Source organism: Mytilus galloprovincialis, chromosome 2 (genome assembly GCF_965363235.1).
Source record: "Mytilus galloprovincialis chromosome 2, xbMytGall1.hap1.1, whole genome shotgun sequence".
Lineage (NCBI taxonomy): Eukaryota > Metazoa > Mollusca > Bivalvia > Mytilida > Mytilidae > Mytilus > Mytilus galloprovincialis.
In genome coordinates, this window is record NC_134839.1 from 62,726,055 (window position 1) to 62,749,876 (window position 23,822).

General features: G+C 31.5%; 2 protein-coding genes across 2 annotated transcripts in view; one reads left to right on the plus strand and one right to left on the minus strand.

The window, feature by feature from the left end:
* The first annotated feature begins 21 nt into the window (after positions 1 to 21).
* On the plus strand, positions 22 to 15,413 carry LOC143064079 (ataxin-7-like protein 3). The gene is made up of 12 exons (XM_076236617.1): positions 22 to 175; positions 3,296 to 3,411; positions 3,730 to 3,746; positions 4,339 to 4,543; positions 4,911 to 4,999; positions 9,032 to 9,097; positions 10,353 to 10,412; positions 10,760 to 10,785; positions 11,855 to 11,898; positions 12,917 to 12,976; positions 13,305 to 13,435; positions 14,111 to 15,413. Exons 1-12 carry the CDS (start codon positions 137 to 139, stop codon positions 14,248 to 14,250), a joined length of 993 nt encoding a protein of 330 aa, XP_076092732.1. The 5' UTR covers positions 22 to 136; the 3' UTR covers positions 14,251 to 15,413.
* Positions 15,414 to 18,417: 3,004 nt separating this feature from the next.
* Positions 18,418 to 23,822, minus strand: part of LOC143064081 (succinate dehydrogenase assembly factor 3, mitochondrial-like) — a 6,693-nt gene continuing 1,288 nt past the window's right edge. The window contains exons 2-3 of the mRNA XM_076236620.1: positions 21,302 to 21,508; positions 18,418 to 18,638 (exon numbers count right to left, since the gene is read on the minus strand). Coding sequence (XP_076092735.1) covers positions 18,471 to 18,638; positions 21,302 to 21,484 — 351 coding nt within the window. The 5' untranslated portion in view covers positions 21,485 to 21,508 and the 3' untranslated portion in view covers positions 18,418 to 18,470. The remainder of the gene's footprint in view (positions 18,639 to 21,301; positions 21,509 to 23,822) is intronic.

The window sequence follows — 23,822 nt, forward strand, 5'->3', positions numbered from 1 at the left end:
ATAAAAGAAATATCTGTTGAAACCGGAACGGACACGTAAATAATAAACCCAGAACGTCTGATGAGCAGTAACTGCAGTTGAGCTCTTGGAATATTGCTGTCTGTGTCAAAATTTAGTTGCCCTTAGCCCCTTAGTTATGGGAGAAGAGAAATCGTCTTTCCAAGATATAAACCCAGTAATGCATTCTTAATATTACCCCTCAAAAATTAAGGGTAGGGTCGCCCTTTTCATGACCAACCAATATGTACACAATATTACAACAAAAGGCTCAGGGTCTGCTCTATGCCAAGGACTATACATATAAACAAAGAGTTTCCCAACTCTGTCTTTGAGGTGATAACTGTATTCTACGTTAAGCTCTGACAGCATCAATTGGTGATTTGATGGTCGCAAATTAAGTTTACTGGCGACACGTGAAATTCCGGGTCCATTTGCGCCCATTCACGTTCGCACCACTCATGTTCGCCCCCTTTCACTTTCACACCCTACATGTTGGCACCCAAAGTCGTGCTTGCACCCTACATGTTCGCGCCCAATTTTAATTGGTTTTGTGTTTAATAACTTTGTAATCAAGTTTTGGCAAGTGTATTCTTATAAGTATAATTGTTGTCATTGTCTCAAAATAAAGTGAGACCGCATTTTTTTTTTTTTTTGTGTTGAATAAATCTTAATCATGTTTCGGAAAGTGTATTGTTAAAAAAAATAATAATCCTTTCTAAATAAAGTCATGAGTGGGCCGATTCTGTCAAAGTTTTATTTTGTGTTGAATAACTCTTAATCATGTTTTGGTTATTGTATTGCTATAACTTTGTTTCACTGACTCGTTTCAAAATAAAGTGAGACTCTGACTACTTTTTTTTTTTGTGTGTTGAATAAATTTTATCATGTTTTGGTTATAATTCGATGCGAGGTGCGAACGTCTAGGGTGCAAAAGTGTATTGGGCACGATGGGACCTGATACCGCGACACGTTAGCAGAGTATTTGTGACCATCAAATCACTAATTGATGCCGTCATAGCTTAAAATACAATATAGTTATCTTCATTCTGATGAAACTGACAGAAAACAACGTTAAAACATGTATTTAAAATCTGTCATATATCGTCTGCGATTGCGCGTACATTCCATAGCATCAATAGTCATGAAAATTAGTGACATTATCCAATCAAAATTAACATTACAAACGTTGTTGCATTAGAATGAATGTTAATCATTCATAAAAAAACTACCGTAAGTGGCATAACCATGATAACAGTGTAAATTAATGTTCTGTAACGGTTCTTGTGTATATATATATAGTCTGACGTGTCTGATAATTATAGTTATCATGTTTCTTGCATTGGGTACCACTACTGGGTTCTCTTGGAAGTATGTCTGCCATGGTGGTCTTATTATAGTAGTCACCTGGAAACATGCTTGCCTTCAGGGCTGGAGGTCATGGGTTCAATGCCTTGCTGTCAAAAACCTTGGTATTTGCTGCTACTTTGTTCATGGCAAGTGGGATTTATTAGTAATAATAAATACTATAGTCCCTAAAGACAGAGACATGTGTCAGGGTAAGGAGAAATGTCTTCCTGCAAACTGTTACCTTGTGAAAAGCACACAAACAATCTGACAGTACAGTTTGAACAAAGCAGGGTTCAAATTCATATAAAAAATTTATTAAAAACATATTCTCATCCTGAATATAAACATTCATATTGCCACTGGATGTTACGCTGCCATCCATCAGTCTAATTTCATTTTGTAGACATACATGTACAGCCAAGTCATGCAAGTTTCTCATTTTGAAAATTCCACTACAAATTTCAACTCAAATCAAACAAATGAAATGATTTAAAGTTGTTAAAAAGCATACAATACAGTTGAACAAAGCTCTTAAGAGCTTTTAAAACTGATATTCTAAAGGTAAAAACATTACAAATAACATCAAACAAACATGCAAACATGCATGACAAGCAAGAACACAGATATAAGCTTATCAAAACATACAATGCCAAGCAAAGCAATAATAGCAGAAATTAAAAACATACATGTATTAAAGTCATCCATGTCATCAAAGCTACAATCTAATAAATATATTTTGTACTAAGCTTAGCAGATATAAAATTAATATCATATGGATCTACAAAAATATACTACAGAATATTAAAGCATATGATTTTTTTTATTCTTGATTTTCTTCTTAATTTATTTCTTGTTTGAAAATGGCTGGAGTTTTTTTTATGGGTATGAAATAATATGAGGCAGGCATTACCTGTAAATGGGGACGAAGTCTTATGAATTATTATTTTGTAACTTAAATATTTGTTAAAAAAAAGAAACGGAAATACCGTAACGTTTCCGATTTTGGTTCTGTTGTAAGGGATTTTAGTTGTGACGTTATTTAAGTTATGACGTCATATGCAATGTAAACAAAGAAACGCTATCATCAGGTATTGTTTTTTTATATCAAGGAATTATTAAAAATGAAATTGGTATTGCGTTCGATCTTCCTGTTACTAGACTGATAAATATATATTTTACTCGAAGTTTCATACAAACGATACCAGAAAAAGGAAGTACATTGTAGATTTCTGCGCAGATGTGGGAATTCAATACATGACATAAAAAAAATTGAACGATTTTGAGTTCATTAGTACAATGAAAATAACGGGGAAATTTTCCAGATTTTTTTTTTTTTTTTTCTACTGTTATTGGGGACTTCGTCCCCATATTATATACATGTATTAAGAAATTATATTTTTTTAAGAAAATCACTGTTTATAGGAAAAAATTTACTTTATTTCAATATTTGTATATATGTAGATAAGAAGATGTGGTATGACTGCCAATGAGACTAATCTTTATCCAAGTTACAATTTGTGAAAGTAAACTATTATAGGTCAACGTAAGGCCTTCGACACAGAGTTTTCGCTCATACTGAACAGCAAACTATAGACGGCCCCAAAATGACGAATTTAAAACCCTTCAAACTGGAAAAACTAATGGACTAATCTAAATAAAAACCAGAAACTAGAAATACTTATGAACCACATCAGTAAATGACAACCAAAACTTTTATACATTTGTATAATTAAAATTTGTAGATTACCATACAGATGTTGTAACATCTTTTAGAAACTTGATATACAGGTGCACTATGATGTGAACTTATAAATTATATTCCAAATTATCACAACAGCTTCACAATGTTCATATTGTTCACTGAACAAGAAACATGATAGTGCAAGTAAGGGGCATGGTGTTCTTTGGACACATGTATATATATTAACTTTTTTATATTCTGTTTTAGGAACTACTGAAAGAGGTTATGAATGAGGTTATAGATGAAGTTACTTTAGGGTTATGTTTTGAAGTCCACAGAGCATATAAAAAGGGCACTTTATTCTTAGCTGACACAGACCCAAAGTAAGTAAGATATAATAAAATCACAAACAGTGTAGTAAAGATAGATTTATTAGATAAACTAGTGCAAGATAGTCTAATTTCATTATTTTTGAGAATTTCAAATTAGCATTATTCCATTTATGTATTATATATTTTTTTAAAACTGAACAAGTATTTTCGATGTTGCATAAATACAATATATAACAATGAAACATGGTAAATCATATATTCCATTATTAATAGATTTCAAAATTACCATAGATAAAATACAAAATTAATTAAGTCTGTACACTTTCATTAACTGTCTGAAATATCATACTGTAATGATTTATTTTCCAGATCACAAAAAGACTTTGGTAAGCCTTTCTTTTAAGTACTGGAATGCCAGGTTTTCAAAGCATGGGAAGCAGATACAAAGGGAACAATCAAAAGAAATAAGTTGAAGAAAACAGACACACCATCGTCTAAAAAAACCCAAACCAAAACAGCAAACAATGTTTCAAAATATCAATACACAGAAAACTAATAATCAACACAATCCAACCAAAAAGTTGAAACTAGGAATTATTTTGATTTGGAATAATTTTGAATTCTGAAAAATTGATAATAAATGTATAATGAAAATAAACCCAATTTTGGAGTGTTAACCATGCATGCTAATGATTTTTACAATTACAAATTTGAAAAAGTAACTATTTACAAGTTATAGGTGTTTTCTTCCAACAGATTTGTAAATATTTTCTTTTCAGGGAGTATGAGGATGTATAAATAATCGAATTGATAGACCCTGTTACTATGTTTTAAGTTTTTTTCACTTTATGAATGAATAAAGATTTGATGTCATATGTTGCTACACATATATATATATATATATATATTCTTCGTTCTTCAGTCATGATCAATGTTATTAATTTTGTGTGCTAAATAAATGTTTTGTCCTTTTCATAGAAATTGTCGATAGATTTGGTGTGGATGTGTTTGGACAACTGCCTACAAAGAAACAGTTTGAATGCATTTGTCCAAGTTGTCACAGAAACATGGCTGCATCTAGATTTGCTCCCCATCTTGAAAAGTGTATGGGCATGGGCAGAAACAGTTCTAGAATTGCAAGCAGACGACAGGCTGCACAACTTGCCAGAGAATCAAATGACAGGTAATTGATAAGACAATCATTGTAACAAAAATTGTCTATTTTCATGTTGGCTAAGTACTCTGGAAGTAACATTCTTTACACATATACTATGTATACACATCACGCTTTATATCATGCATATAAAAACTTTCTTATGAAACAAAAATAGAGTAGAATGTCTACATCTTATTAACCAATCATTACCTCTAAGCTACTTTTTGATTTTTTATTGTATGATTGGATTGCTGTTTTGTTGATGAACATTTGTATACCCCACATGTTACATTATAATTTTCTTTTGGGACTTTATGCCAGGAAAAGGTAAAGGTGGAATTTGACCCCAAATAATTAAATCTGATTTGATGTTTGTGCTTTGTTTGTTTTGCAGACCATCTAGTGCTCAAGGTAAACGTGACAGTGATGAAAGTCCTGATGATGATAATGATGTAGACTGGAGCTATCATGTTGATAAAAAATGTAAGTCATCGAATAAAGTACAAATATGTCTACAGAATAATGATGTAGACTGGAGCTATTATGTTGATAAAAAATGTAAGTTATTAAATAAAGTACAAATATGTCTACAGAATTATGAATTAAAAAAGATAACACAAATTACCAAAAGTATAAGACAGCACAACAGATCACAGCAACTGTCAGCACTTGATTCCTATTAGAAAATAGACTATCAAACACTGACAACTAAGAACAATCATCAAAATCTCTCATAAAAGTTTAATTTAAAGACAAAAACAAGATGGAAGATACCAACCAAATATGTTAAAATGAGAATCAGTTATTGAAAAGCAAAGAAAAATGCACAAAACTAAAAACAAAATCCCATACAACAAGACAACTGACTTACAGATATATGTTGTATTGATAATCCAAAATAACTTTCATCATTAAGTCAGCTAGTGTTTAAGGGAATACGATACAGTATCAGGGGCAGATAATAATGTTTTCAAAACATTTCGTGTTTTTTCGCGACGTTGGTACCCAGAACGTTGTAATTTTGCGATGTTTCTAATAAGAACGTTAACATTTCGCAATGTCGCTTTAAATGAAGTCATCTTTTCGCGGAATATTCACTGACGTCATAATCAGGTTGCACGAATTTAAAAAAAAGAACCTGCTAAAAAAGCGACTATGTCGTTTCTTAAAGACGGTAAATCTGCCGAAAAGCATTGATATCAAAGGAAATACTGGAGATCAACAAAAATAAATCAAATACAACTTTGCATGACGAATTGAAGAAAAGGTAAAAGACGCAGAAGAGAGTTCTGACAGTATAACATGGAAAGACGGAAGAAGAATTGTGGAGCTTTTTTAGTCTGGTAAAAGCACTGAATAACTGCTAAAACTGTACGGCCAAACGGAATCTGCTCAACGTACTAAGAGAAAGAAAAATTGCAAGGATTTCGGAGTTATCCTACTATTCGTTGCTTGAACTGTAGCATGCTGAATAACATTTTTTAAACAAATAAGACACATTACGGAACAAAAGGACCTGCTATTTTTGACATCAGCACAAACATGATAAAAGCTGCAATAGCTAATTATGAGTATAGATTTTATATAGATTGGACCGTTGGTTTTCTGATTTGAATGGTTTTACACAAGTAATTTTTAGGGCCATATTTGCTTGCTGTTTGGTGTGAGCCAAGGATCTGACCGTGTTGAAGGCTGTACCTTTACCTATAATGGTTTACTTTTATAAATTGTTACCTGGATTGGGAGTTGTCTCATTGCCACTCATACCACATCATCCTATATCTATTAATAGCTGCTTAACATCCAGCGGCAAATATTTAATTGAACATTTATGATATCAACATGTTATTTTAATGAAACTAAAAGAAATGAGAAAACGTATGAACCCGTGATTAATTAGAAAATTTTAACAAAATATATGGCGCGTAGGGTGGCCGAATCGGGTCTAGTGTTGGAAGATTTGAAATCCATACACAAAAGTCATTACTACGGCGTGGTGTACAGCTGTGCAATATTTTTCATGACGAGAACATTTATTTTCATGCATTGATAATGAAGTCAATAATACTATCTTCAATTGAAAGATAATCAGAATCAAAATAGTTTGTGTCTTTATTTTTTTCTTCTTGTATAGCATTGGACAGACTGCAAATTGAATGGTGAATTGTTATTGTGTGGCCGAATTTAACAGACAATCAATAAAATAACAAAACCGACTGCATATGCGAGACCCTCATGGCTGGACAAGGTCGTACAACACCCCTATTCGTAAATAAAATTATAAATAAAGGAAGTCTCTCATCCTGTTCTTGACTTGCCTTGGTACATAAAAAAAAAATGCAGAGTTTAATTGATTTTTTAAAAATATATGATATTACATGTATATGTGTATGTAGAAAAGGTGTCAATAAAAGTCTGTTAAAAAGATTTAAAAAAATTACATTGTTGTCGTTTTTGTTTTGAATTTAAGCAAAATATTGTCAATAGATGCAGAATTGTCACACGTTAGTTTATTTCATTGGTTTATTTTTTATGTATATCAATCTGGATGTTATAGACCAAAACAAGAAAACGTCCGTTCACATGCTGTTAAAAGGGCTTGCAATGCAATGGTGTCGTTTGTTATTGTATATCGTATTTGTATTTCATTCATTATTTTGTACTTAACTCAGGCTGTAAGTTTCCCGTTTCAGTTGTTTTGCATTTGGGTCTTTTCATAGCTGACTATGCGGTATAGGTCTTAATCATTGTTGACGTTACATCTTTGTTATTTGGTCTCTGGTTGATATCATTTGCCTCATTGGTAATCATACTACGTCTTCTTTTTGTATAGTCATCTCCCTTTTGTACTTCAATGTATTGAGAGATATAAATTGAAGTATCGACAAATGTACACTAATTGCAGACAGACAGACAGATCAGAAAGTGTACACACGTTAAAACTCGTCGCTGTCAAGCTGATGAGCAAATATGAAGTCATGCAGAAGCGTTGTTTCTGAGAAAAGTAACACAATTATAGTTAGGCGATCGGACAGAAGAACGAATAAAGTGTTTTTAATATAGCTTTACTTCTAGACAATAAGTACGCCAATAATCATACAGTTACTCCATATGAAAGGTAATGCAACTTATCTATTGATAAAGACATCCTTGAATATTATTCTCTAATACTAGCTGCTGTACTTCCTATGAAATGTTATACTACAACTTCATTTTCAGTCGACTGAGGCAATTATGACATGAAATTGCACAAAACAGCTCAAACTATAGAATAAGAAGTACTCCTTATAATCTAAATTTGAAAGATGATTATCTTTTGAATGTAAAAAGACAAAAATCCAAGTACGTCGGGCCATTTAAAGCTGACAGGTTTTGTCATTGTTGACGGTTATACGGTTGTTAATTAATGGTATCACCTCACTTAATTTATAGTTGGTTCACATTTTGCCATGTTAGGGCCTTTGCAATAATGTTGGCTATCCTCTTTCGGTACATGAAGCAATTTAAAACTAATGTCGGATGGAGCTGCACCTGTATACTTCTATAAGATTTTTCTGTTTTGCCGTACATTTGACAAAATAATCTGCTGGGATCATTTTTATTATCTTGTTTTTTTTTATTATGAAAAGGTTCCTGTCCAATTCCGTTTCGTAAATGTTTAGCCTCATGTTTAGCACAAATGTTTAGCGATTTTACGAATAACCATCTTATGAATTTTTATGATAAGTATCAACGCTTTGGAAAACACCTTCATATACTTGGCAGCATAGTCGTGTGCGGCGGGAATGATTACACGACGTTGGTGCGATTAAAACTTTATATAGCGTAATTTAGCGCCATACTGACAGACGTCGTAAAAAATTAAGGTATATGGCTTTTATTGAAAAAACAAGCACATGGACCCATATTTTTTTCTTTTACAATCAATCAAGTACTGTTTCAAGAACACTTCGCCAAAATTTCAAGAAAAAATCAACGATCAATTTTTTTCTGCGCTTCCAAAAAGACGCAAAAATATGGTCAATTTCTTTATTTCGCATATATCAATCTAAATCTGGAAAATGATGATTTGGTTTAACCTTAAACTTGTTTCAGCATATAGATGCCATGGATCAAGGGAACGTTTTACAAAAAAACCCGGTTTAGTTATGACTTTTTGTTCAAAAGTATTGTTACTTTCTTTAAAAGTCATTATTTATGAATTTTCAGGAATTTTCTTCCAAATATCCAAATTTCGAACCAAATTATCTCAAAAAGTAAGTCATGAAGGTACTTTTTTCTTTTCATATTTGGAAAGTACACATTAAAATTGACCTACTCTCAAAATTTTAGGAAAAAATCAACGAGGAATCTCTACTGTATCGTATGCCCTTAATATAAAAAAAAAGAAAATTAGAGACATAAATAAGCACTTTTATGAATGGTATTTGTATCATACAGTGAATGAAGACATAATTTGAGGAAAATAGTGATATGAAGCTGATAAAAAAGATGTGTTCTTAATTTTTTTTCCAGTGAAAAAATTAAAGAAAGACAAGATGACAAATTCACCAAGAAGAAACAAAAACAAGATTAGAAATGGTATTTATTATAAATGCATACCAGTCACCTTAACAAACTGAATTTAGAAACCCTCATCTTATATATGAAAAAATCCCCTTTGTTGTTACATGGCACTATAGTAGCCAAAAATACAGAACGTCCTTAGTCAAATCTCTTGCTAATTTAAACTATACACCTTAAACAAGATAGCTACCATATGGTAGTAGTATTCAAGAAAAAAAGTCGGATGGACTCCCAAGTCAAATTGTATGACACCTATTCCTTCAGATTGTTATCTTGTTATCTTGTGAACTTGCACTTGAAAAATCATGTTCAGCTTGTTTGTCAATAATTTGTGAATAATAATCATATCACGTTAAAAAATTCTCACCCTGATAATTCAATTGATATTTGCCGCTTGTTGATAAAAATTCTATCAGATAACATTTATAATGTTGCATTACATGAAAATCTTGGTGACTTTGATAATCTAGAATAAGATTTGAATATCTGACAGACTACAAGAGCAAATGGATATGAAAAACTTGCAAGCAGTTTTTCAACTTTTATCTTACATTTTTGGACTTTTTCCATGTCCATTTCTGTGATTTTAGAAAAACTTATGGTAAGGTATTGAAAATTGACATGCCCACTCTGTTAAGTCTTTGAAATTTTACAGTTTCTCATTGAAAATATGCAAATATATATATATATTTATATATACATGTACAAGTCTAAATTGAAAACTATATTCAAACCTATGATTGCGTTGGATAAAAACCAGAATTTTTATACGTATGCATGTAAAACAAATTTCGTTGTAGAAGGGTCTAAATACAGCACAAACAACATTTTCCAAAAGACCAAAAAAGTGAAAAAGTATATTTTAACAAAACACATTTGACAGGTCGAACAACTGATGTTCTTAAACCCTGCTGACTGCCATTGGCGATTGCCAAATAAATTGATCACAAGATGTAACCAAATGGATCTTAATATGAATTTTATACTAAACAGAAAAACAATAAACTTGCAGCAAAGATGTTATACCACAAACTTATATATAGACACTTATGTTCCTTAAATGGAAGAAGTAAGGATGGTTTCAATAAAAGAAACAAATCAAATTCTTTAAAATTTGTATTCTCTATTTTTCTTCAAATGCAAGTCAGATAGCAGTACATATATACATGTTATCCTCCTGAATATATGTGTAATATTTGCAGTTGGCAATCAGTTAATTTATGATTACAAATTTTTTGCACCTCTGTATTTATTGTTTGCAATTTTGCAGGAGACAGTTTTCTGGAAAGATCAGTAACTCCTGAACCTAATTATGAAATGATGACAATAGGTTTGTACATGTACTACAAGTTTGGTTTATTAAAGATAGTACTTTAAATAGATCAGTTAATAGATAACAAAGAATTGAAATACATTTATATTTGCTTTCTGAATAAAAGCAGATGGAGAAAATACACCAATGAGAAGGCAGTGCAAGTAAAATTTACAAAAAAATGTTTTAGGAATCAGAATGTTAAGTGTTTTAAATATGTATGTTACAAAAAGACGAACTCAGCAAAATAATGAAAATGAATATAGATGAATCCTATCGTGCAACAATTTATAAGCAACAACTTGCTCTATAGATGAATGTGATGTTGTTGACATTTTATGATTGATATTTGGTTCTTTTTTTAGATGAAAGAAAGAATCTCCTGACACATGTAAGTTCTCTATCATGTTTGAAAGTATTGTTTCAGTAAATATCAGCCTGTAAAACTATTTTGTAGATAAAACATCATGATTGTGTACTATTTTATAATTTAAGAAATGTTATAATACTTTCTTTTGAACTGTTATTCAAAGCGGACTTCAGAAGTATGATTTACTTGTGTCCAATTTAATTTACTTTGAGTAAATGTTTTTTTAAAAACTAAATTGGAATTATTAGAAAGATTTCTTATTGTGATTGTTAAACAGTTTTCCTGTCTATATTCTTTACATTGCAATATTCCAAATTAGTTTTGGAGTTTCAATTAGCAAATCATAGACTTTGAAAGGGGCTGATTGTATCATTTTGTAATCATTGCTCAGAACGTTTCATTTTGTATTCATGAAATGTATGATACATGCTGGCAAATCCTGTAATACAAAACAATTATCTCCCAATTATACATGCCTATTACAAGATAAATGTTTACAAGTTAATTTATTTATAATTAAGAATATATTGTAGTTACAAAGGTTTGCATTCTAATAAAATATTCAGCAAAATAACCCATTTAAGGATGTACTTAAGTGATCTAAGATAAAATTGAATAAATCAAGAATTCAAAATTGATACTTTGAGCTGGAAAAGCACTAGTTAAAATCAAAATAAGCAATATAACATATTGATAGGTCATGGAGCTCCTTTTCAGGATAGTATGGAGGGAAAAGGCTGACTCAGACTTTTACCTTATATTTGCATTGGTATTATTTGGGTCTCAAATGTAAAGGAAGAAAATCAACAATCTGCTTAAACTTTGTCAAATGACCTTTTATGAGCTATTAAGTCTTATGTTAAAAGATAAATAGGTGTTATGGGGCAAAATATTTTACCTTGTGTTGTATGGAAAAACACTGAGGAGTCAAAATTACATCCTAAAGAATGGATATAAAAAGTAGTGACCATGAACATAAATTCACTAGTTTTGCTTTACAATTAATAAAGAAACCTCTTAATCAGATAATTACCGAAATAACTCTATATTTCAATACTTATATATGATAAGTATATGTGTTTGTTTACAGACTTGTGGTGTGATATCAGAACATACAAAGAAAATGTGTACAAGGTACGATCATTAATATTCATACAACTATAAGTCATAAGGTTTGTAAAATCACAATATTGGTAGTTTCAGTCATCTTTATGGCACTATTTGCTTTAATATTTGCTTTTAGTTGGTCATGTAGAGAGCCAATGAAGATGAGCCAATTCGTCCAAATGCGCAGCCATATAAAAAAAAGGTGTGGCATGATTGCCAATGAGACAACTCTTCACACGAGACCAAATTACACTGATATTAACCACTATAGGTCACGGTACGGCCTTCAACAATGAACAAAGCCCATACCGCATAATCCGCTATAAAAGTCCTGGAAATGACAAAATAAACAATTCAAATGAGAAAACTAACGGCCTAATTTATGTACAAACAAGAATGTGTTTCCAGGAAAGGGATGCCCCACTCATTTTCAGTGGACCGTGAAATCAGGGTAATAACTCATATTTGGCATTAAAATTAGAAAAATCATATCATAGAGAACATGTGTACTAAGTTTCAAGTTAATTGGACTTCCAACTTAATCAAAAACTACCTTGACCAAAAACTTTAACCTGAAGCGGGACAGACCTACAAACAAACGGACGGACGAACAAACAAACACACAGACCAGGAAACATAATGCCCCTCTACTATTGTAGGTGGGGCATAAAAATGAACGAAAAACATATATGTAACACATAACAAACTGTTTGGCATTCAAATGATCTATGAAAAATATCTTATATTTTCCAAAGAAGGAGATAATGATAAGGATTGCTTTATTATTTAACCCTTGAAATGGTAAACTTTTTCAATCTCTTACAAACTGTTTTCATTTTATTGATCAATGAATTCCATAAGAAAAACTGGTAAATTTTTTAAATATTTAAAAGATTGTTACTCCAGGAAAAACTGCAGTTAAGAAAATTTCATTCTTCTATTAGCAAATATTTTTTTTATGTTTTTGAACCAAGAACTCTTTTTAATTACTCATAGTCCTGTTCAGATTTTATCATGACTAAAAAGAAATGGTTTGTTTTGACAGATCACATAGATGTCCTCAACATTCAGATGAACAAAGAATACAAGTTAGACAATTTCTAATGTAAGTAACATTCAGTATATGGTTCACAAGTAAGGACAAGTCTTGATAATCGGACTTTTCAAGAAAGATGTAATATGATAAAAGGCAAACACAACATTTAAGTTTTTATCGTTCATACAGGTATTTTTACTATCCATAATTTATGAAAAAACAGTTTAACAGCATAACCTTAAATTTCTTAATGTATTTTACTGTTTTTATTATTCCATAAAAAAAATTGAATATACAATATCTATGACAGATTGTACCTGTATTCTTATTTTTATGTCCATTTGTGACATATAATCCTGTTGATCACATTTTTATTTGTAACATTAAAATATTTTAGATCAGGTGATGATGATGTACATATAGATATTGATACATTAGATGACCCAGATAGTGAATCTGTCAGAGACGCATTATGGGAAGAAAACTCAACGTCATCTTCTCCTGCTGGATCTATTGTATCTACTACAAGTAAGTAAAACTAAAGACACAAAGTACCAATCTTAGAGTATCCACAGGTACTGAAACCTAGTTCAAAGCCAATTATAACCAAGAAATAAAACATATTTCCCGGACCTAAATATCAATCAGTGCACATTCATAAAATTGACAATAGAAATGGGGAATGTGTCAAAGAGACAACAACCTGACAATAGCACAGACAACAGCAAAAGGTCATCAATAGGTCTTCAATGCAGCAAGAAACTGATCAAGTGTAAACATTCAATAAACATTATGAGAAAAAAAATCCCATTTTAGAGAATGCATAAACTTAGTTTTATGTCTTTTCTTATGTAAGTATGCTAAATCATAATGCCCTTTTCAAATTTTAAGTTTGCAATGAAAATGCCATTCGAGAGATTTTCACCTACCTTTTTAATTTCAGCTGAAACTTTATAAAGTGAATAAATAGAGGAATTAGTTTGCTGTTTTAAAACATAGAAAATATTTTATTATTGTCTTTATCTGAACGAAATAGCTCAAATTGCAGTGCGTCTGAAAGCATTTGTTTTATACAGGAAAGCCTATGTAATGATTAATCATGACAGAGGTACCTTTGACACCAATTACCTCATAGATTTATTGTACAATGTATTTATTTATATGCCAACATTTATTTACCTACTTGTATCAAATTTTCTTCAGGTTTAGCCATTAAAAAACGTCCAGCTCAAAAGGCAAGTTCAAAAAGTAAAGTGAAGAAGAAGAAACCAAATCGACCAATAGAATCTATACATAATAATGATGAATTATTAGCTAACAGTAATTTATATGACTTTGAATGATTTATAATAGTTATTTGTTAAGCTGAATTGTGTCTTTAATGCAGTGAATCTTTGAAAAAAGTAAATTATTCTATGGTTCTTTTAAAAACTATCTACCTAGCTTTTGCATTTGTGTGGTGTTTTAAAAAATATTAGAAGCAGCTGTCATTTGGATATCAATATGTCCACTCAGTTATTAAGGCTCCATGTTTTTGCTTTACATTGATTGCCTCTTAAGCCTCAAAATGAAGTTATGTTGAAGTTTTACCCCTGAAAAGAAACAGAAACTTACTTCATTTTGTACTTAGTGTCCCTATATGTTAATAATAGTCTTTTATTCAAAGCAATACAGCTTTTACATATTAATAGATTCACTGTATTACAGACACAATAGTTAAAGTCCCAGTGACTATAATTTAGAATTTGTTGTATTATTCCAAAGTCTTTCTGTGTGTAATTGTAATCTTTGTTTATGAGGGAGTGTATACAATGTGTAATCAAATTACAGTTTTTTTGTTTTACAACGAGAAACCCAGAGACTACCATGTTGATTTCTATAAAAATAGCAATTTTTAAAAGTACTTTCTATATCTTTTTTAATGATCAATACTTTTTTATATATCAATAGATGAGAGGAATTGAACATGTGAAATGCTAATACATTATTGTTAATTTGAATTAATATACCCTATTCTAGGAGTGGGGGCTATACTGCAATCACTTTGTCTTACCGTCTGTCTGTTTAGCAAAAAATATATTTGTCACATATTCTAGGGTACTTACAAAGAGAATGAATTTATATATGGTTAGCATCTTGACAGTGCAAGTTGCTGATACTATGAATTTTCAATATGTTTTATTAACTTCATATTTTCATCACACAATTCTCCACTTCTATTGAACAGAATGACTTCCTTTTTTGGTCAGTAGAACTGTAAAACAAGTGTGCATTTTGGATTTGTCAGACGCCAGCAATGATCTGTAATGTATAAAACACTTTTCTGATCTATCAGACTCTTATTTCCTGTATTCATTGCTTTATATTATGAGTAGGGTATGCTTAGCACAACAAAGTGTGCAATTTCTTGTTTTATATATATTAATGGTTAAAATGTCTTGTTATTTAATGTTACTTTGTTGTAATGCTCATTCAATTTATTACATTATAAAATTATTGTAAGTTGTGTTGTTTTCTTTATTGCTGCAACAACATGCAGCTCATGCAGATGTTGGTTAACATTTTATTTAAAACTTATTGGTTTACTGTGATTTGTTGATCAAAACTCTTCTTCCTTTAACAATGCATTTTCATATTGTGGCCTTTATAGCCGACTATACAATATAGGTTTTCTTATATTTGAAGGCAGAATGGATACCTATAATTGATCTAAAACAGTTCTAACCTAGGGGGAACAACCTTCTCTTGGATGTTCTTAATATATTTACACAGTTTTTTGTTTTGCCCGAGACGGCAGCGGCATAAACTATTAGTATCAAGCTTTATCTTTATGAAGTTAGAAGACCTTGATGCTTCATATCTTGTATGCAGTTATGAAATTTACGTCTGTCATATGTTTGATGTCCTTGACCTCATCTTCATGGTTCAGTGACTTCTTGATCAAAACATGAGTTTTTTTTCGTAATGTGAGTTTCTCACTTATTATGAGTAATAGGATAACTATATTTGGTATATGGGTTCCTTGCAACCTTCACGTCTGTCAGACAGGAATCACCTGACCTCGACCTCATTTCATGGATCAGTGATCTATGTTAAGTTTTTGTGCTTTGTTTGTTTTTATAAGTTTCATAACCAATAGGTCAACTATATTTGGTGTATGCAATGATTGTAGGGTGTACATGTTTATGTCTGTCTGGCAGGTATCATCTGACATTGACCTCATTTCCATGGTTCATTGGTCAGTGTAAAGTTTTTGGTTAACTATAGTGTATAAAACTATTATAAGGTATACACATCATTCTAGCCAGAATAAATGACCTTGACCTCATTTTCATTGTTCATTGAATAAGTGTTTGTGCTTCAGTCTGTTTTTTCAAATTCTTTAAAGTAATATTTCGGATGTATTTGGTATAAAAAATAATTGTAAGGTGTACATGTCTGTCTGGCATGCACTATTTGACTTTGACCTAATTTTCATGGTTTATTGGTCATGATACATTTTCTTAATTTTGTCAGTCTATCAGATACTACAAGCAACAGCTCAACTGTAGTTGGTGTATTGAATGATTGTAAGGTATACATGTCTGTCTTGCCTGGTATCATCTGACATTGACCTCATTTTCATGGTTCATTGGTCAGTGTAAAGTTTTTGTGTTTTTTTAAGTACATTTGTACTACAAGTTATTGGTCAAATATAGTGTATAAAATTATTATAAGGTTTACACATCATTCTAGCCAGAAAAAATGACCTTAACCTCATTTTCATTGTTCATTGAATAAGTGTTTGTGCTTCAGTCTGTTTTTTTTTCAAATTCTTTAAAGTAATATTTCGGATGTATTTGGTATAAAAAATAATTGTAAGGTGTATATGTCTGTCTGGCATGCACTATTTGACTTTGACCTAATTTTCATGGTTTATTGGTCATGATACATTTTCTTAATTTTGTCAGTCTATCAGATACTACAAGCAACAGCTCAACTGTAGTTGGTGTATTGAATGATTGTAAGGTATACATGTCTGTCTTGCCTGGTATCATCTGACATTGACCTCATTTTCATGGTTCATTGGTCAGTGTAAAGTTTTTGTGTTTTTTTAAGTACATTTGTACTACAAGTTATTGGTCAAATATAGTGTATAAAATTATTATAAGGTTTACACATCATTCTAGCCAGAAAAAATGACCTTAACCTCATTTTCATTGTTCATTGAATAAGTGTTTGTGCTTCAGTCTGTTTTTTTTTTCAAATTCTTTAAAGTAATAGGTCAGATGTATTTGGTAAAAGAAATAATTGTAAGGTGTACATGTCTGTCTGGCATGCACTATTTGACCTTGACCTAATTTTCATGGTTCATTAGTCATGATACATGTTCTTAATTTTGTCAGTATCAGTTACTACAAGCAACAGATCAACTATAGTTGGTGTATTGAATGATTGTAAGATGTACATGTCTGTCTTTCCTGGTTCATCTGACCATGTCCTCATTATCATAGAACCATGATAATGTTAAGTTTATGTGATACTTATGGTAAAAACTTCATGTTACATACTTTCAACATAAATTTAATGATAAGTTACACAGGCAAGACATTTTGGTGTGTGCACTCTTATTTCTAATATTATTACATTTGCACTCTCAGTGGTGGATCCAGAACTTTTCCTAAGGGGGGGGGCTGACTGACCTAAGGGAGGGCCTGCCCCAGTCATGCTTCAATGATTCCCTATATAATCAACCAGATTTTTCCCACGGAAGGCCCCCTGGATCCGCCTATGACTCTGATAGATAATTGTCTCATTGGTAATCATACCACATCTACTTATTTTTATATTTTGGTGAATTTCATTCGAAAGTTCAACTTATCAGCACTGGTGATAAATATCAACCCTTATGTCAAATTCAATAGACCGCTAGACCTTTAAAAATATGTACAGTAATTAAACAGAAAACAACTTGATAAAACAGTTACAATACACACCTAAACAACTTTAGCAGCGTTTTTGGACCATTATTTTTCACATCTTCATCAGATATCTAGACAATAAGAAGCCTCTATAAGAGTATTTGCTTACTGGGGATTCATTGTAATTTTGTGGATTAAGGAAATCTTGCATTTTCCTAGATATCTGATTTCATGGTTTTTCCAAAGTCTGCATATAGCCAAATAGATAATTTTTATTTCCTCAAACAAATGTTGTTTAGCTTTTAAGTATTTACACATGTATTTGAACCACCTAGATTACTCCCTGTGTATTATTTTCTGCAACAGAAGTGACATGCAAGACAAAAATCAAAAAGTTCTACATATGTTTGCAACAAAGATGTTCACATTTTGAATGTATATGCAAAAAATAAGTTGGTTGCACTGGATTTAAAAAGTTGAATAACACAAATAATGTTTTACCTGACATTTACTCTACTATGGGTTTTACTTAAAAATGCACTTAGCTGACCCATAAAAATTTACTTAAATATAAAACCTCACCAATGTTAGAAGAAAAATTATGGTACAGTATGTTCATCACATTTTATTAACAAATTATTTACATATCTATTTTATACACATCAATTGTCATCATCATTTAAAGGTTTATTGGTTTCTTTGAAAAGTTCATATAACTGAGCCACTTGATCATTCTGGAAACAGTCTAAGAGTTCAGGAGAAAGGTCAACTCCTATAGTCTGTACTTTCTTTCTAGCAGCCAGCTGCTTTCCAATGGTTAAGTAATATTTCTGTAATAATCAAAAACATCCCTGTTAACTAGAAAGCATATGTTAAATGATAAGATTGATTGATTGTTGTTGTTTCAACACATTTTCCATTACTATTAGATATATTGTAACGGGTCGAGGGTTGGTAAGGTTTCTTTATTGTCTGTTGCCTGGTATATCAGATACTGTGACTGCTATGCGGAGGTCAATATATACTATTGGACTGCTGGTAAACAGTTGTCTCACTAATCAATTAATATTCAGCTCAACTGCCGCAGTGGTCTAGTTTGTATAGGTAATGGTAGAAAAAAGGGGGTGGGGTGGGTAGCGTAAATAGCTGTATAAACGGCGGTTTAAATAAATACTAAGTCGTATCTTGAACTTAATATGTGTAATTTAATAAGTTAGACTGACGAGGTATTCAGCATTACATATTTATATGATTTATATAATCAATAAGTTTAACAAATAACAGTTATAACAAAACTCTGTTATAGCTTTAACTTTATACAGGAACAAAATATATAGTCAATAACAACTGATTACTTCTCTGGTACCTGTGATAGTTACAAAGGAGGGGGGGTAGCTCTGGTTCAAAATGGGCAAGTGGACTGGTAATAACCAAAAGTACTTAATAAATAATAAAAACATATAATCTTTACAGATTCTTACACATGTCAGCATAAATTGAAGACTTGAGTTAATATATTTAAGGAAAATTCATAGAGGAAATTAACAGTTATAGTTAAAAATGACGGTTTCCGCGGTGTTCCGCAATCGGCGTTACAGTACTGTATAAATATTCACAATGAACTTTCTTATTTAGCTAGCATGCTCTTAATAAGCCTTTGTTATAAAAAGATCTAGAATAAATATTAATAATAATCCTCAAAATCCTAAATTATTAGAACCTAACCGTAACGAAATAACTGGATATATAAATTCTCTATTTCTGCTAGTTTGTTTATAATTGAACAATATGGCCCAGGAGGAACAAGACTGAATAAGAGAGAATGTCGTGCATGAATTTATAGTACACGACACACTTTGGACACGATTTGGACACTTTTGATGTTTCTGACATCAAATGACGTCACGACACAAACTGCACTTTAAACATACGAAGACTTTTATAAGAACCTTGTAAATAAACAATGGCGGCCCCCAGGGTTGAAGTGACCAATCAATAAAAAGGGATAAAAGCTACATGTCTGGGAGACTTATGATCGTTGATACCGGTATAACTACAACAAGGAACCAGAGAATCACATTAGTTTTACTTGACTGTAAGTTAAATGTACAACTCGTACAATAAAATAGTAAATTCTACACTTGTCACATACATCATACACTTATAAAAGTATATAGTCTTTAGATTTGTGCCCATTTCCCGTATCATTTGCCTTTCCATCTATAATAGTATTTACATTTCATTACACAATATAAAGAACGTGACCCACAAAAGAAATGATCAAAAATGAATAATTTAGAATTACAAAACCGTAACAATATTATGATTTACAGATTTTTTTGGTGGAGGAAAATGCAAGTCTGGCTTGTAAATAAAACTGACACCATCCAATTCATCTTATAAGACCATCTTAGTTTTGATAAGCTAGTGATACAGTAGGTGAACTAGCCACCATTTGCTGTCTAATTGACATTTGTCCTACATCTTCTTTAATTTATATTCTGAGATACAAAAGAGAAAATACATTTATGGTCTTAAGGCAGCAACCATTTGATTTTCTGGGGGGCTATGGGTTTTTTTTCTGGACAAATTATTTTTTTCGCCTGTGGCGAAAAACAATCTATTTTTTTCGCGACAAGTCGAAAACAATTTTTTCTTTCAATTTTAGCATTACATATAGTGGTAGCTGAGGGTGAAACAAACAATTTTTTTTTCTCAGAATCAAAAACAAATTATTTTTTTCTCCAAAAACTGGAAACAAACTTTTTTTTCCAAAAAAAACCATAGCCCCCCCCCCCAGAAAATCAAATGGTTGCTGCCTAAATGACCCGGTTAATTTACAGAAAATAAAAAAAACGGTATTTATATATACATTTTCAAGTTTTTTTAAAGAAAGGACTTCAGATAGTGAATATAAGCAAAGCTTGGTTGAAACAATATGGCAGTTTCAGATGTTTAGAAAAAAAGGCTAATTATAAAAGCAACATTTTGGCTCAACTAACATGCAGTTCATGTGTTGATTAAAAAGTTTTTTTTGGCAGTAAATAGATAATCTCTAAATATATTTATTTTGTGAATGTCTAATACATTTTAAGTGACAGTTGCACTCTATTTTGTTTCTAATAGATATAGGAAGATGTGGTATTAATGCCACTGAGACAACTCTCCATCCAAGTAACAATTTTTAAAGTAAACCATTATAATTCAAGGTACAGCCTTCAACACAGAGCTTTAGCTCACATCGAACAGCAAGCATGTAAGTCAAACAGTAATGTTGTGATGTAACTGAATTGCTGTATAACACCAGGAAAGGGTTGATTGTTAACCAAATCTGCAATGTTTAGTAAAGAACTAAGTTTCAACATTTGATTCTGCTAGCCAGACAAATACCTCTGCAAATCAGAGACAGTTAAAATACAATCGAATTTAGGGCCAAAATCTTTTCTTCTCCTTAAGCTTACACTCTTAAAGCTGGCTTCACTAAAAGACTTACAGTCCATTCATCCATGAAAATTCCTGTTTCCAGGGGAGGAGCATCTTTGTGTCTTTTAAATTCATCTTTGACATACTGATCTCCCATAGCTTTCATCTGCAGGGGTAGTCCTCTGTGTATACGAAGGATTGCTTTGTAAAGTGCCCTAACCCTTGAAACTTGACTTATATTAGGTGCTGACATTCTTCATTTTTCTCTAGACTAAACCTGTAAATGATAAAGTTCAGTTATATATAAATAAATAAACTTCCTAAAATTTTGAATAGCAATCTAACAAAGAATCCATAGGCTTCTGTACATAATGTAAAAGTAAATTGAGGTCTTTTTAGGGTTCTATTGAAGCCTGTAGATTTACCACCAAATGAAATCTGTATTGTCAGATTAAAAATTTAAAGCAATTTTTAAAAAAAAAATTTATGGCTATGAACATGACAAGTATGTTTCCAAAAAATTAACATAGAGCACTAGTGTCGCCCAAAATATTTGTTTAAAGGGGCACTAGCTACGAGATATAAAATATCTAAAGTATGATTTGTTTTTGTTCAATCAATAATTAAAGTGAAATAATATATCTATTTTAGCAGCCAAACTGGTTCAGTTTTGTCAAATTAAGTTAAATAACATTGATAATGAATTATTCACTTGCAAGTGATTAATTCGACCTCATTGAATACATATTCATGTGAATTCACTTTAACCCCTCAACTAGAGATGGACAGCCAGGGGCAAAGCTAGAATGAAATGATGTGCAAGCAAATACCGCCCACAAAATTTTGGGACCCTTTTATGCAGAAAAATGGGTTTTTTTTCGGTTTTCTGTCATAGGACGGTTAAAAGAGGAGCTTTATGTAGATAGAAAAAAAAAAAAATTATGAATGTAAAACTATAATTAATAAATCTTCTGAATCAAGTAATACATAAACAACACATATTTGTGATGCAGAATTTACTCAAAATTGTCCAAAATCTGCTCTTCGGGTCTAGGCAGAAACAAACTTCTCTATTACTTTGTCAATATTCACACTGAAATCCTGATGAATATGCAGTAATGCTAGTCAACTGTTGTTGTTCATTGTTGATCGTACATTTGTTTTCCATATGTAGTACACTGATAGATCTCCATGGTCGCACTCGCGAGATGTTATAAACCAGTGTATATGTTCGGCATCAAGCGAACTCCCAATTGAATTCGTCAAAATAACATGCCAGGTCAGTTTCGTATGTCTCAGACAATGTTGAGATTTGTTTGTTATATTTCCTACAACATGATGACGCAGATACAGCGCAAAGAAGCGATTTTAGGATAATAATTGACCCGACTCCACTCTCCAGTTCCCTTATCATATGGTCTATGAACACAAAAAATCATAGTAATAAGATTTCAAGCAATACTGTTTTGGCTTGTTTACAGGGTGATTAGCTCCGGTAGTCTGTCTACCACATTGCCTTAGCTTATTTTCAACGATATTGAAGGGTTCTGATAGTTCTAATGCTGATTGGTACATCTATTCCAAACTGATGAATCGTACACTGTAAAATGTGCTCCAAAACTACATGTCTTAGACTGAGTATTACAAATTCAGATCTTGTAAAAGATACATGTTACTGTCTGATTTTGTCATAATCTCCAATAAAACTTTTATTTTGAAACCAAATGCCGTCATTTAATGATATTTCATCAATTCAAAAAGTGACAACATAGGTGTTTCCTTTAACATTCAATTTAAAAATTTTATTTTGCCAATTTGTTTTGTATGCCGAATCAATGTGCACGCAACTGAGTGTTAGCGTATAGGGAGCTATGCCCCTGACAGCGCATTCATTGTACGTGTACTGGTTGTTTAAAGGAAAAGAATGTCAACATAGAAAGTGAAACAAAGGTAAATCATTTGATGACTGATTCGATCCACAAAAAATCTTTCTTATACAGGATAAAAAATCAATGAGAAACATATATTTTTAATCTATAAAATAAAATATAAAATTAAACAGACCTATAAAAATCCAATCGCACAAATTAGCTTAATCTATTTACAAAAAGTACATCTAAATTTATGTTTATATCGCTTATATGGTCACCTGAGGTGGACTCGATAGTTGATTAGATGGAGTCTATACTAAAATTTGCACGAAACAAAGCTACATATTATCGACCCTTTTCTCTGTACTGTTAACTTTAAACTTTTGATAGTTTTGATAAATGTTTTACATTGTTATAAATAAAATATGAGAATTTGAGTCAAATCTGTGACCATGAAGTTGGCAGCTGTATTACATGTATAATACAATGTTTGTGTGAATATTTTTTAACATGTTCAAATTTTGTTTATTACTGCTTCGTGATATAAGATACAGTTACAGGGGAGGACCCAGGTTATGATGTTAACACAAAAATTTAAGTTGAAAAATAGCATATAGAATCATATTCAAAACAGTGTGGTTGTGGCCATTGATTGACTACCTTAATTATCCCATTGACTGGGACAGATTAGATGAATGTTTGTTTGTAACAACCACTGCT

Coding starts and splice junctions, on each gene's coding strand:
- LOC143064079 (XM_076236617.1), top strand. CDS start 137: ATGGGAGAAGAGAAATCGTCTTTCCAAGATATAAACCCA. Junction 176..3,295: donor CTTTCCAAGATATAAACCCA/GTAATGCATTCT, acceptor ATTCTGTTTTAG/GAACTACTGAAAGAGGTTAT. Junction 13,436..14,110: donor ATCTATTGTATCTACTACAA/GTAAGTAAAACT, acceptor AATTTTCTTCAG/GTTTAGCCATTAAAAAACGT.